Below are 13112 nucleotides of genomic sequence, written 5' to 3' on the forward strand. Positions count from 1 at the left end.
TTTAGTCATTAAGACAGTATATTCATAATAATTCATAAAATTGTGTTAAAATTTTAAAAATATACTGTTAAAAACAACTGTGTACTGATTTGTGTTTGAGGTCATTTTTCTGCCACTAGATGGCATAACTTCATTTGTAAGATGTTATTGACGGTTCAATGCATTTTATTTTATTATTAAGAGCGATCTGATCTTAAACATTCTGCACATTTTCAAAATAGCAAAATACAACTTGACTGCAGTCTCCACAATTATATGCAATATTATTGCATTTATGACGACAAAATTTTGACATGGGCATCACCAATACTGTCTAAGAATGTTATATTAAATTTGCTGCAACTTCAGTACACAATATAGAAAATATGACCACAATCTAGTGATGATATATCCTCGTCTTGTTTAAAGTAACACATGTGGTAAGACTTTTTGCACAGTCCTACTGATGTACAAATCTAAATATATGGCCCACAAACTGTTATTTTTAGTTGTCCTGCGCGTATCAACTGCTTTGGCGCCATATGTCAAGGACACGGTAGCAAGGGGCATGTCCTGGGAGCAGCATGATGGGACCGAGGGCAACCCGTTTAAGCCCTCACCTGTGCCCTCATCTGAGCAGAGACCCTCACAGTCCACGTCCTTTGAGAACCCCCAACTCGAGATTTGTAGCATTCATCTGGGCTTTTCGTTTGACGGAATCGTGTGTGTACGGGGAGGGGAGCGTGGCATCTGTGTGTGTGTGTGTGTGTGTGTGTGTGTGTGGGTGGGGGTGAGGGGTCAAGTAATCCTCAATCTGTAAAATCACAGTCCCATCTGCCTAATGTGTCAGCAACTTTTGAGTCCCTTGCATCACCCGACTTGACACTTGTCACACCGCGGCTCGCTCTTTAATGAAGGCTGTCCAAACGATTTCAGGACCAGCTACTTGAGCATGGAAGGAAACAGACGCCAGTTTGCAGCCGCAAGAGCAAACGATAACAGCAATGGTTTCTTAATGCAGATATTTAATGATGCAACATTGTGAAATGACACTATGACACAATGAAAAGTCAGTGTACAGCTTATATAACAGTGCAAAGTTATCGTTCGCTCAAAATAACTCAGAATAAAGCCATTAATAGTTAAATTCCCGGCAACAAAAGTGAGTACACCCCTTGGTGAAAATGTCCTTTTCGCCCCTCAGTGCCATGTGACTCGTTAGTAGGGATGTCCCGATCACATGTTTTTGCACCCGAGTCCGAGTCACCTGATTTTGAGGATCTGCTGATATCGAGTCCCAATCCGATTCCGCAGCAAAGTATTAAAGAGGGGGAAAAAAATTGTTTCGAATTATTATTGTTATTATTTTTTATTTGAACAATACCATCCCAATAATTTTTTTTGGGGGGTGCCATCAGAAGTGCACAAAATATCAAATAAAAATAAATAAAAAGTTTTGTTTGGTAATATGTTTACCTCTGGAGGATTTTGTTGCTCTGTAGCCCCTAAAATAATAATAAAAATAAAAAACAAAATTGCCAAAAATGAAAACCCAGATCATTTTCTCCCGATACGATCATCTGAAAATGACGTGATCGAGACTCAGTTTCCGATCACGTGACTGGGATCGGGACATCTCTACTCGTTAGTGTTACAATGTGTGCTAAATTTGGTATTATAGCTCTCAGTAACAAGTCACATGACACTAGGAAGAGAAAATAGCTAACTGTGCTAGAATTGGATAGTTTCACATGGGGGGTGTACTCACTTTTGTTGTCATTTGTTTGGCTATTATTGGCTGTAATTGGCTGCCATTTACCTTTTCAGAAGATTTTCTCCAAATATTTTTGTTTTTAACTGAATTTGCAAATGCATCTGATTTTTAGAATACAATTTATTCCAGATTTTGCCGAGGGGGAAAAAAAAAAAAAAAAAAAAAAAAATCTGTTAAGTCTTTTGTGTGGTCAGGGTTCATGGCCCAGTGGTTGGGACCGGCTGATTGAAACCACAGCAACCTTGCTGAATTTGTGCGCGTCATGAATGATAATAAACAACAGTCACTTACATAAACCCTTTTTCAGCATATGGCGTGTAATCCAGTTTGCAGCACACAGAAACACAACACACTCTGCTATTTGTATGCGTGTTTTCTTTTCTTTTTCTTTTTTTTTAATGTGTTAAAGCGATCCCGATCCCGATGATGATGCTGCATGCAAACATCGCTTGCCATGTCATGTCAAAGCACTCCAAAGATGTGTTCAAAGGATTATTTCTGGGATCGTTAAAACACACGACTGATTTTGCTCTTAATCCCGCCGGGGTTTGAAAAGAGACCTGGCAAAGCTGCAAGGCCCACAAACAACCCCCCCCCCCCCCCCCCCCCCCCCCCACACACACACACACACACACACACACACTTTAAAGTGGACGTCAACTGTAAACATTTCCTAACAGAAATATCTTATGTGTGACCTCACTAGTCTAAACATGACATATATTACACTTTGTGGAATATGAATTATGAGGCAAAATCCAGCTGTTTTTATCCATCACGGGGCGGCCATTTTGGCATTTTGTCGACTGAAGATTACATCAATTTTGCTCGAGTCTCAGGTAACGACCAATCACAGCTCAGCTTCAGAAAACAGGTGAGCTGTGATTGGTCGTTGCCTGAGCCCTGAGCAATTGTGATGTCATCTTCAGTCGACAGCAAGTGGCAAAATGGCCGCCCCCTGACATGGATAAAAATGGCTGGATCTTGCTGCTTAACTCATATTCCACGAATGTACTATTAATCAGAATGCCATATGTGAGGTCACATATGATATATTATTGTCCATAATTTTTTGGGGGGTTGACCTTCCCTTTTACCCCAATACCCTTAAAAGAGTCCAAATGAAAACAAATGAATGAATGGATTTAATGTCTGAAGTTAAAATAATAATGTAAAAATTTTATTTTAAAATACTCATTTAAGTAAACTGTACTGTGCTACTAAATTAGAAAAAGACTGACAAGATTGAAAAGAACACCCCGCAGAATTTTCACTGGATTTAGGTTTGAGAATCCAAAAAGGACCAAGAGTGCAGTGGATTTTGTTTCGTTTTTATTCCTTGTACTATTTATGTCTACTATGTTTTACTTCCTTTTATTGTCCATGAACCTGGTGCTGTGTCCCTACCTACAGCTTCCTCATGGTGCTGGTGTGTCTCATCTTCAGTGTCCTGTCCACAATTGAGCAATATGCAGACTTTGCTTCCGGATCCTTGTTCTGGATGGTGAGTAAAACATAAACACTGCTACTACAAACATAAAATCATCCCTTCATCTCTTTTAAAGAGCTGACTTGCACCAAATAACAAAAACAGCATCATAATTAAAGCAGGAAGTGATTGTGGCATGTAGTACCGACCTTTAGCCACACGGTGGCAATAGAAGCTCTCAAGTGGTGGTGTGTGGCGGGTGAGTGACTTGCCTCTATGATACCTGAGAGTAAACAAAAGCCGAGTTATTTTGTGTTGCGCAATGCAGGCGTTCATGCGAGTTTGTTTGTGCGTTTTGTAGCTGTAGCACAGGTGTCAAACCCAAACGATGGTGTGCCCGCTTTGTTTCTTGCTAAATTCATTTGTTCAATTTTGTAGGGGAAAAAATGTATTTTTCTTCACTTTTAACAGAGTACCCTCTTAACATGTCAAACAATAGTTGTCCACTTGAATGTTTTGATTTGATTTGATTTGATTTATTTGTTCATTTTTCCTTTCGGACAGCATTGTGACAAACAAACATTTCAACATACAATTTTAACATATGATAACCGAAAAGAAAAAGGGCTGGCAGGAAGAAGCATAAAGCTTATAAATTCCCGCCCCCATACTAAACTAGGACGCATAAAATCAAGAGTTTTCCATGACTTTTTGTATTATAACAAGCTGACATTTTTTTCTATATATGGATTACCTATTCATAATGTTACACCATATGTGGCCAACTGGCCATAATTAGAATTGGACACCTTAGAGACTTAAACTTGACTTTATTGATCCCTTTGGGATGGCTCCCTCTGGGAAATTTACATGTCCAGCAGCAATGAGAACAGATAATAAAATAAAAAAAATAATTCAATCAATCAATAAATAAGGTCATGCCAATGTTAACATGGGAACAACATTACGGAGTGACGTGGCTCCACAAAGACGACTAACAGTGGTGCAAGATGGTGAAAATTACTTCTTTTTTTTTTTTTTTTTAAATTTTAAGGCCTATCTGGGGTGCCATTAAGGCCGTTTAGTGATGCAATAAATTGGGATCTTACAACAGGTGGAGGACGTGATGGCTGCTGGTTTGGAAACTCTTCAAAGAGCTTGCATCATCCTTCTTTTTTTTGCCAGCACACTGGGAATATAAAGTATAAATACACACGTAGCTACTGCGCCCACACACGCACACACGCATGCACACAGCTTATGTACCACCTCCTGAGTTGACGAGGGCAGCCAGAGGACAGGAGTGAACGGCGTGTTCTGTAAACTTTTGGCCAGTGCCCTTTGAGGTTATTCATTTATTTACAGCCGAGAAGAGCCAAATAAAGCAGAGTATTGTACACTCATAGCGGGTTTTTTTTTTTCTCCACTTCTCTCTTTCTAATTTTAAAATGTGAGAGACACCAAGCGTGACGTGAGGTGGCGGAAAATTAACATTTATGTTCCTACTGATCAAATTGGTATGAAAATGAAGATTTGGCCGTTTTTACACCAAGTGCAGTCTATTTTTTTGAATTTTTTATTTGTCATCAAATTATCAGGCGTGGGGCGGCAGCTCGACCCATAAAAATGCCCGGCGAGGCGCAACTAGGTCCCGAACGCAGAAATACTTGCCCCAGCATGAAAATGGCGATGCCTATTTTTAGGCCGAGCAAACGGGCACCTGCCTAAAAAAATAGGGCCCTTGGTATATCGTAGTACCAAAACTGACCCGATAGAGGCAGCATAGTGCCACAAGGCATCAAGACTTATGGAAAAATAGAACGAACAAGAAATTGAGAAGATAATTGTTAGCTTATCTGTAATGTCATTGTCCAATTCAGCATTGACCAAATGCTTTACAATTGTGATTGTAAATATCAAACGTGTAGTATTTATTTCAAAATGATAAACGGAGTGCACCACATTCACTCATATTGCAGTGTAGCCTATACAGGTGCGTCAACACAAAGAAAGGTTAACCATTTTAGTTTAAAATTATTATTTTAATCTCCAAGCGCCGTATCCTAACCAACGGCAGAACAACAGACGTTTTCACACTCCCTTTTGTTTGTTGCTAGCATGACGCTAGCTAGCCAACAGCGAGGCGTTAGCCGGCCAAATATTCCCGTTGCTAGGAAGGCATTAGCCGGTGAAATATTCCCATAACTACTTCTTCCGGGTGTCCCCTCAAATAAAAGACATACGTAGCGTTCACAAATGTGCACTCCCTGCATAGTTGCATAACACGTACGTAAAGCCAATCTTTGACGACAGTATGCTATAATGCGCTCTGACACGAAAGAACATAATTATTGTGAAGAACATTTTTTTTTTTTTTTACTTTACTTTGTCCTAATTCCAGTTCTAGCAGTCCATATGTTCCAAAAAAAAACCACACTCTTCATTTTGCCACTCTGCACCGCCACCGTATTTGTTTTTATCATGACGCAATATAACTTGACGATAAGATAAACAACTTATCTACTATGTGTGTAAAAGGGGGCGTGGCCAAGTGTTACGCTGGCGGCCGTGGCTAAACATAGAAAGTTCAGGGCCTGCTGTCATGCATGACTCAAGGCTGCTTGTTTTGGATGGCACAGTGGGGTGGGGGTGGGGTTTTGGGGGGGACATTGGTCCTTGAGGATGTTTGGCCTTGGGCGCAGCTGCCAAAGTAAAGCAAAGCCAGCCATGGGCAAGCGACACACACACACACACACACACGGACGGATGAAGTAGCGTATCTTATGTCTCTTGTGTGTCCTCACAGTAGACAAACATTCACGCAATAATGCTGGGATGTCAAGAAAGTGCCCTAAAGGTTTTTTTTTATTTTTAGGAATAGGCCTACTTGAACCAACTTGCCTAAATCTCCTCTCTAATCACTTTTTCTTCTAATCTGTATTTTTCCCCTCTATGATCTTCATCTGGCTGTGGCAGATTCCTGCTGTTTTCAGTAAACATAATATAGCTTCCACGTATCCAATACGCATATGGGACCAGCATCTGCGTGACCCATTTTATCGAATTATGACTTTAATCCCCTCTCACATTTTTTTCCGAATTCGTGGCGTACTGTATACCCTTGACTCGCAAATATTATCCAGATGTTGATATCGAATGTACTGGCAGGGAGATTGGATAGATATTTTTCGGGACTGCTGTTTTTGCTCAAATGAAGTGGGGCTAGATGAATGCAATCCTTAAAAACTAAAATTATCTCTTCAAATAGCATTTCTTTATAATAAACACATTATTTTAGAATTGTTAGTTTAATGATGAAAATGTCAGTGATGTAAATGCATTGTTGTCATTTTTAATATTTACAGGTTTTACTCCAATTTTTCTAAAAAAAAAAAAAAAAAAAAAACACAAATGTTGAATGCCTTAAACATTAAATTTTTTAAAATAATTTAATATTTAAAAAAATATATCTTGAAATGAATATTTTGAAAAAGTAATTAAATTTAAATTCAGTGCATTTTTGGTTTTCAATACAACACATAATAATAACAATAATAAAAATAATAATAATAATAATAATATTGTTATTATTATTATTAATAATAATAATAATAATAATAATAAATATGTCTGTATTTATACGCAAAATATAATTATTTTAAATACTGCGTATAAATTTAAAAAAAAAAATGGATTTAGGAAATTAAAATTTATCACTGTTACTTTTATTCTTATACTATTAGAAAAATAATAATGATGATAATATAATAATAATAATAATAATAATTGACCAATAATTGAACAACACTTTAATTGAACAATAATAACTAGAGCTGCAAGCAGCTATAAAGGGCCCTCCCAAACCAGGCCACATTGGGGTACTTGCATGTTGGGGTACGGGCATATATGACAAGAACCCTCTAAAACATAAATGTTTTTGTCTGGCCTGATGTGTTTTTCATGAGTTTTCACCGAGGATTTTACTCTCGAAAACAGTAGTTTTTCTTTGCAAAAATGTGCATCGCTACGGCAACAGCGTGCAACAGAATAAAAACTTTTCAATAACTTTTTATTACGCGTCTGCAGATGATACACGCCAAGGTTTGAAGACGATCAGACACATTTTGAGTTAATGACAGGATGGTAGAATCTCAGTGAATGTTTGGAACTCCTATTCCAGTGTCATGATGAGGAAGATTTTCTGCGGAAGGTTTTCTGCAATGGCCATTTACATTCTGTGCTGTAATAATACAATAGAAACACAATTACATTACAGTTGAAAAAACACAATTTGTCACAATTAGTCCTTTCGACATCCCAAAATGGCCACAATATTAGCTACGGTTTCTCACAATTAGCCAGAATGTACACACTGTGGTTTATTGACACAACATGGTTCATTACTTCTTCATGCAAACTTGAAGTAGTGCAGCAGTACTTAATTATTATACTGTCTACTTTTTCTGCTGATAAAAAAGCAACGTTGCTCCAGTCAAAATATTGCCGGCTCTGATTGACAGGTCATTGTTTCGGGGCTCCCCGGTGCCGTGTTATTGCAGCATGGCTCCGAGGATCGAGTTTCATGCGAGGTGTGGCCCTTTCGCAAGTTACCCGGCCAGCGGCCACCCACGCGGCCCTACGCCCCAACTCACAGCACGGTGGCTAAATATTATGCACATTATTATCAGCCTGACTTCATTAATTCACACGAAAACAAAACAGGCCATTACTAAAAAGTAGCCATGCGAGGGTAATTTACAAGATAGAATCTCAAATGATGATTTTGGTGACTTCAAATGACTCATTGTCCACTTTTTGTCTTACATGCAAGGCGTACATGACAGTACGGACACTGCATTAACAGACAGCATGAGGAAGAGTCCACATGATGTTTTTCAGCCTTTGAATTCCATACCTCAGTTTGAGCTTTCACCGCGAGCTATCAAGTCCCATCTTTCCCCATTAGGTGGTCCACCCCTACACGCGGGCCTGCTACTGTGTTTGTCTGCCGTACACTTGTCGCTACCTGCTCTTATCGCGGTGAAGGATGGATGATAACTGTGGCCTATATTTAATGCTGCCTTATCTACCGGCACATCCTGTCGTCTCGTATCCGCTCTTGAAATCACGTTGCCTTGTGTGTTGTGCAGGAAATCGTGCTGGTGGTGTTCTTCGGCAGCGAGTACGTGGTGCGGCTGTGGTCGGCCGGCTGCCGCAGCAAGTACGCCGGAATCAGGGGACGCCTCCGCTTCATCAGGAAGCCCATATCAATCATCGGTGCACCTGGCCTTTTCTTGTATCTGTACTTTTGCCACCGCTGCCTATTGGATACAACAAACGTGATCATTGATCATTTGATGCCAACACAATCATGCATTCATTCTGTTGTCCCAGACTTGATTGTGGTCATCGCCTCCATCATTGTCCTCGCCGTGGGCTCCAACGGCCAAGTTTTCGCCACGTCTGCCATCAGGTAGCGCTTATCTTCCCCAACTACCAGCTGGTGAGCGATAGGGCTGAGGTGCGCTTGTGTGTGTTTTGCAGAGGTATCCGCTTCCTGCAAATTCTGCGTATGCTACACGTGGACCGACAGGGTGGAACGTGGAGGCTCCTGGGATCTGTCGTCTTCATCCATCGACAGGTGTGTCAGAAAAAGACGAAATAAGAACAATTGGTATTTTAATTCGTGCCGGTAAATTTTAAACACAAAACAAAATATGGTGATTTTATTTCTTTTGGAAATGTTGGCGTGACCCACCACTAGTTTCAACTAATGAGCACTATTCACCCCTTGGTGGGTCAAACTGCTTTTGCCTTCACTACCCGGCGACTAATCCAGAGATGTGCAAACATGCACAAATAAGCCACAGCAGTACAGGCTTTATAAGGATAAAGCCGAGCATGAAGCAGATAGGCAAGCTCCCGTTACGTCTCAGTTCAGCCTCCTTCCCGAGCTGATGGCTGAATGGCGTGATCAGACCTGACGTGATGTTCATCTTTCTTTGATGCTCCACAAGAGGAGTAAAGAAGGTGTGTTAAGATGTACCGTCGCCATTCCGTCTTTTGGCAGATGATCCGTTTATGAAATGATGCGCTCTGCTTAGCGGAAGTGATTGGTAGTTTGTTTTTGTTTTTTCCTAGCGCAGGTTGGTAGGCAGTAGAAAACGTGACTTTCAGCATACTGAAAACTTGATAAAAGTTGATAACAGGATAAAAATAGCGCAATATGGACCATGTGTTCAAATGAGATTCCAAAAATCGGATCATCTGAGATGCTTCATAACATACGAAAATCTCATAACTATGGTCAGGACTTCACCAAATCGTCTTCTATGCAAGAAAAGGATTAATAATAACCCTGCCTTCACGTGCTATGGGAAAGATGGACCTCACCACTTGGGAACTCCTAATTACGACCAAGTTCTGTTCATGTGCTTTTGTTGTAGCAAAAAAAATATAAACTAAAAAAATAAATACACATGGAAGCTGACGTACTCTTTGCTCGTAAAACTGCACAATTACGGCAAATAATGAGTTCTTTTGTATGCTGCGTAAACACCCTTATAAGCGCAAATATTTCTAGCCATTCACACAATCATGTGGTTTCGAAATTATGGTAAATACTGGACCACATGTCAAGTAGAAAATTGTCGTATTTTCCACTGGACAACTGGAAATTTATTTTGATACCCAAGTTTCCGAGCTGAGAGAACTATTCAAGTTTCAACATGGTGGAGAGCGCAGTATTACTCCATCCCGAGAGCTCCACTAGTGTACAAAGGAATTCTGTTGTGAGAAGTCAGTCATTTGTTATTTATTTATTTATTTATTTATTTTTTTTAAGGAGCTGATCACCACACTATACATCGGCTTCCTGGGCCTGATCTTCTCATCCTACTTTGTCTACTTGGCGGAGAAGGATGCTGTGGATGAGGAGGGCAAGACAGGCTTTTCCAGTTATGCCGATGCCCTGTGGTGGGGCGTGGTAAGCGACCATACCACTATTTTCGATACCACATTTAGAACAGTGGTCCACAAACACCGGTACGCTAGACAGAGCTAGTTAGATAGATAGATAGATAGAACAGACAGCTAGCTAACTAGACATAGACAGCTACAGATAGCTAGATAGATGGACGGATAGCTAGATAGATAGACGGATAGCTAGATAGATAGAACAGACGGATAGATAGATAGAACAGACAGCTAGCTAACTAGACATAGACAGCTGGCTAGATAGATGGACAGATAGCTAGATAGCTAGACAGAGCTAGCTTGCTGGCTAGCTCGCTAGATAGACAGACAGAGAGGTAGACGGTCGACAGCTAGCTAGCTAGCTAGATAGAATGAATGCTGGCTAGCTAGCTGGCTCGTAAATAGTTTGTTTATAATGCATCTCTGGCTAAGATCCTTTGAGAAAGCTACTTGGGCTTCCTAACATACTTGAGCGGCCACATCACATGAAGTTGGAAAAAGAAAAAAAAAAAGAAGAGGATTCTTGCGCTGAATAGCTGCAACAAATTATGTGCACAATGCTCTTTCAAGTGCAGGGGTTGGAGGGGATGAAGATGTCTGACCACCCGGGTGCGCGCGGTGATTGACCCTCTTGTGTTTTTATTCCCGCCCTTTGCGTGGCGCGTTGCGATGCCACGGTTTCGCCTCCGTGCGAGGGCTCCACTTTCCCCAGCAGTTAATTAAACATTTGAATCGAAAGCGGGCGGTAATGAGAAACCTATGGCGGTCTTGTGCAGGGGATCAGGCTGCAACAAAGGGAAGGTAATAAACCATTCACCTTGAGGCTCTTTGGCTCACAGAACTTTTAGAGCCGCAATATAAAGTGTCGCTTCCCTTAATTAAAACTTTAATTGTGGGATTACGACCTTTATGTAACGAAGCTCGGAGCGGTCACAGCGCTCTGTGCGGCTCTGCTCACAATACTCCGAGAAGAATCACAACAACAGGGGGATTTGCACCTTTTTTTTTTTGTTTCGCTGAGACTGTAAACTTGAGAGTGATGATCGTCTGTTCTAGCAGAATTAGTGGCGAGTGTGTGTGCGTGCTGAGAAGAATGTCAGCGCACTGAGCTTTGGCACAGTTTCCCCCACTGCAGGTGCGGGACACAGCTGGAGAGCAAGCCAATGCCAGGATTGGATCACATTCCCTTACGTTCTCCCACTTTCAGCCCCCCCCCCAAACTTTCTCGTCCTCTCGCCAGGGCCCTGCTTCATTATGAGGAGGCCGTTCAAATTTCCATTCGCTCGGGGTTTGAATGAATTTTCCCAATAAGGTACAACGGAAATCGAAAGAATGTGTTCCAGGGTTTCTACAACTCACTGTCCCGTTTTCAGTAGTGCAGCTCCTCATCTATGGATTCAATTTCATAATCACTCTACCCTCCACAATTTCTTAGTTGTTGTAGGTGAAAGGAAATGTGTTATTATTGTTATTACCGTACCTGGAATGGTTTAAATAACATTTTAGCACCATTCACCAATTTTGATGAGAAAAAAAAAAAGCGCATAAGGTGTAAGAAGAACCACCTTCTTTCTCTTCTCTCCTTAGGTGACCGTGACCACAATCGGCTACGGAGATAAGATTCCTCAAACGTGGATCGGCAAGGCCATCGCCTCCTGTTTCAGCGTCTTTGCCATCTCCTTCTTTGCTCTGCCGGCTGTAAGTGTCACTAATTGTTCCCTTCGACATTGTTCCGTCGCCTGCCGTGATGCGAGCGCAACCTAATCTGCCCGGCTCAGGGTATCCTGGGATCAGGGTTCGCCCTGAAGGTCCAGCAGAAGCAGAGACAAAAGCACTTCAACAGACAAATCCCTGCCGCAGCTTCTCTCATCCAGGTAACCACCTTGTTTTTCTTTTGGTCACTACTTGCGAGCTGGGTAATATGTGTAGATAGATAATAAACCTTGTGAAAATACACAATTTACAGTTACAGCGTTTAAAATTGTGAATAACCAAGCAAAATATTTGATGCATGCATGATATCACTCTAGTTTGCTATAGGCAGTTTGTAAGTAAACAAGCAATTGTAGATTATGCTTCCTGGGTCATTTATTTAATCTACCGTCATCCTTACCATTTAACAGTGGTGGCAAATCCTTGCCAATCCAAGTCCAGAAAATAAAAACCCTGCAGCCCTGTCACAGTTTGGCTTTAGCCAGCTAGCTCGGAAGTTAGCTAGCGAGCTAGCTCCTGGGGCTGAAGCCAAACTGTGGCAAGGTTTTTGCTTTCTGGACCTGGATTTGCCAACTCTCCCATTCAACTCTTTTTTTCTTGTCTATCCAAATGCATAGAAAACTAGCACTTGATATACTCACTTAGACTTAGGCTTAGACTTAGACAAGGCTTAGGGGAGTCGTCACTATGGCCATATGACTCATTTAATTTAAGCAAACTCCCGTCACACATGGCAGAGATAAATATGGACTAGGTCGCTTGGAAACACTCCCTATACCCTTGTTCCAAATTTGAACTGTATTTCATTCTTAATGAATCTTTTTCTGTATGTTCCTCAGACGCTTTGGCGCTGCTACGCGGCGGAGAAACCCAACGGCTGCGCTGCGACGTGGAAAATGTACGTCCTGACTCCCGAGGCCATCGACGCAGTGGAATCGGACAACTCCAGCCCCACCATCAGGAAGCTGAACATATCGGTAACGATTCGTTTCGGGGTTGACTCACTCAGATGAAGGTGAATGGACTGTTTTGAACTCCAAATTACCTCCAGTTGAAATTTAATGGAGTCAATGAATAACAATTATGTGTATTCATCCGTTGGAACAGCACTACAAATAACTACATAAAAGCTTCTGATTTGTTTTGGGTAGGTGTGTTTAGGTCTAGTGGTGGGCAACTCGCAATAAAAGCTCCATTTGGAAGAATCCCTGTTGGTGTATCTGCTATATTGGGTGTGGCAAA

The 13112-nt window shown here is 41.1% G+C and overlaps 1 protein-coding gene across 7 annotated transcripts in view; it reads left to right on the forward strand.

Annotated features, from left to right (window-relative positions):
- kcnq1.2 (potassium voltage-gated channel, KQT-like subfamily, member 1.2) overlaps positions 1 to 13112 on the forward strand; it is a 165301-nt gene that overhangs the window by 10271 nt on the left and 141918 nt on the right. For all 7 annotated transcript variants that reach the window (XM_077517410.1, XM_077517414.1, XM_077517408.1 and 4 more), the window contains exons 3-10: positions 3167 to 3257; positions 8333 to 8459; positions 8577 to 8655; positions 8727 to 8823; positions 10027 to 10167; positions 11745 to 11855; positions 11936 to 12031; positions 12710 to 12847. In XM_077517410.1, coding sequence (XP_077373536.1) covers positions 3167 to 3257; positions 8333 to 8459; positions 8577 to 8655; positions 8727 to 8823; positions 10027 to 10167; positions 11745 to 11855; positions 11936 to 12031; positions 12710 to 12847 — 880 coding nt within the window. The remainder of the gene's footprint in view (positions 1 to 3166; positions 3258 to 8332; positions 8460 to 8576; positions 8656 to 8726; positions 8824 to 10026; positions 10168 to 11744; positions 11856 to 11935; positions 12032 to 12709; positions 12848 to 13112) is intronic.

The sequence above is a fragment of the Festucalex cinctus genome, chromosome 3 (genome assembly GCF_051991245.1).
Source record: "Festucalex cinctus isolate MCC-2025b chromosome 3, RoL_Fcin_1.0, whole genome shotgun sequence".
In the NCBI taxonomy this organism is placed as follows: domain Eukaryota; kingdom Metazoa; phylum Chordata; class Actinopteri; order Syngnathiformes; family Syngnathidae; genus Festucalex; species Festucalex cinctus.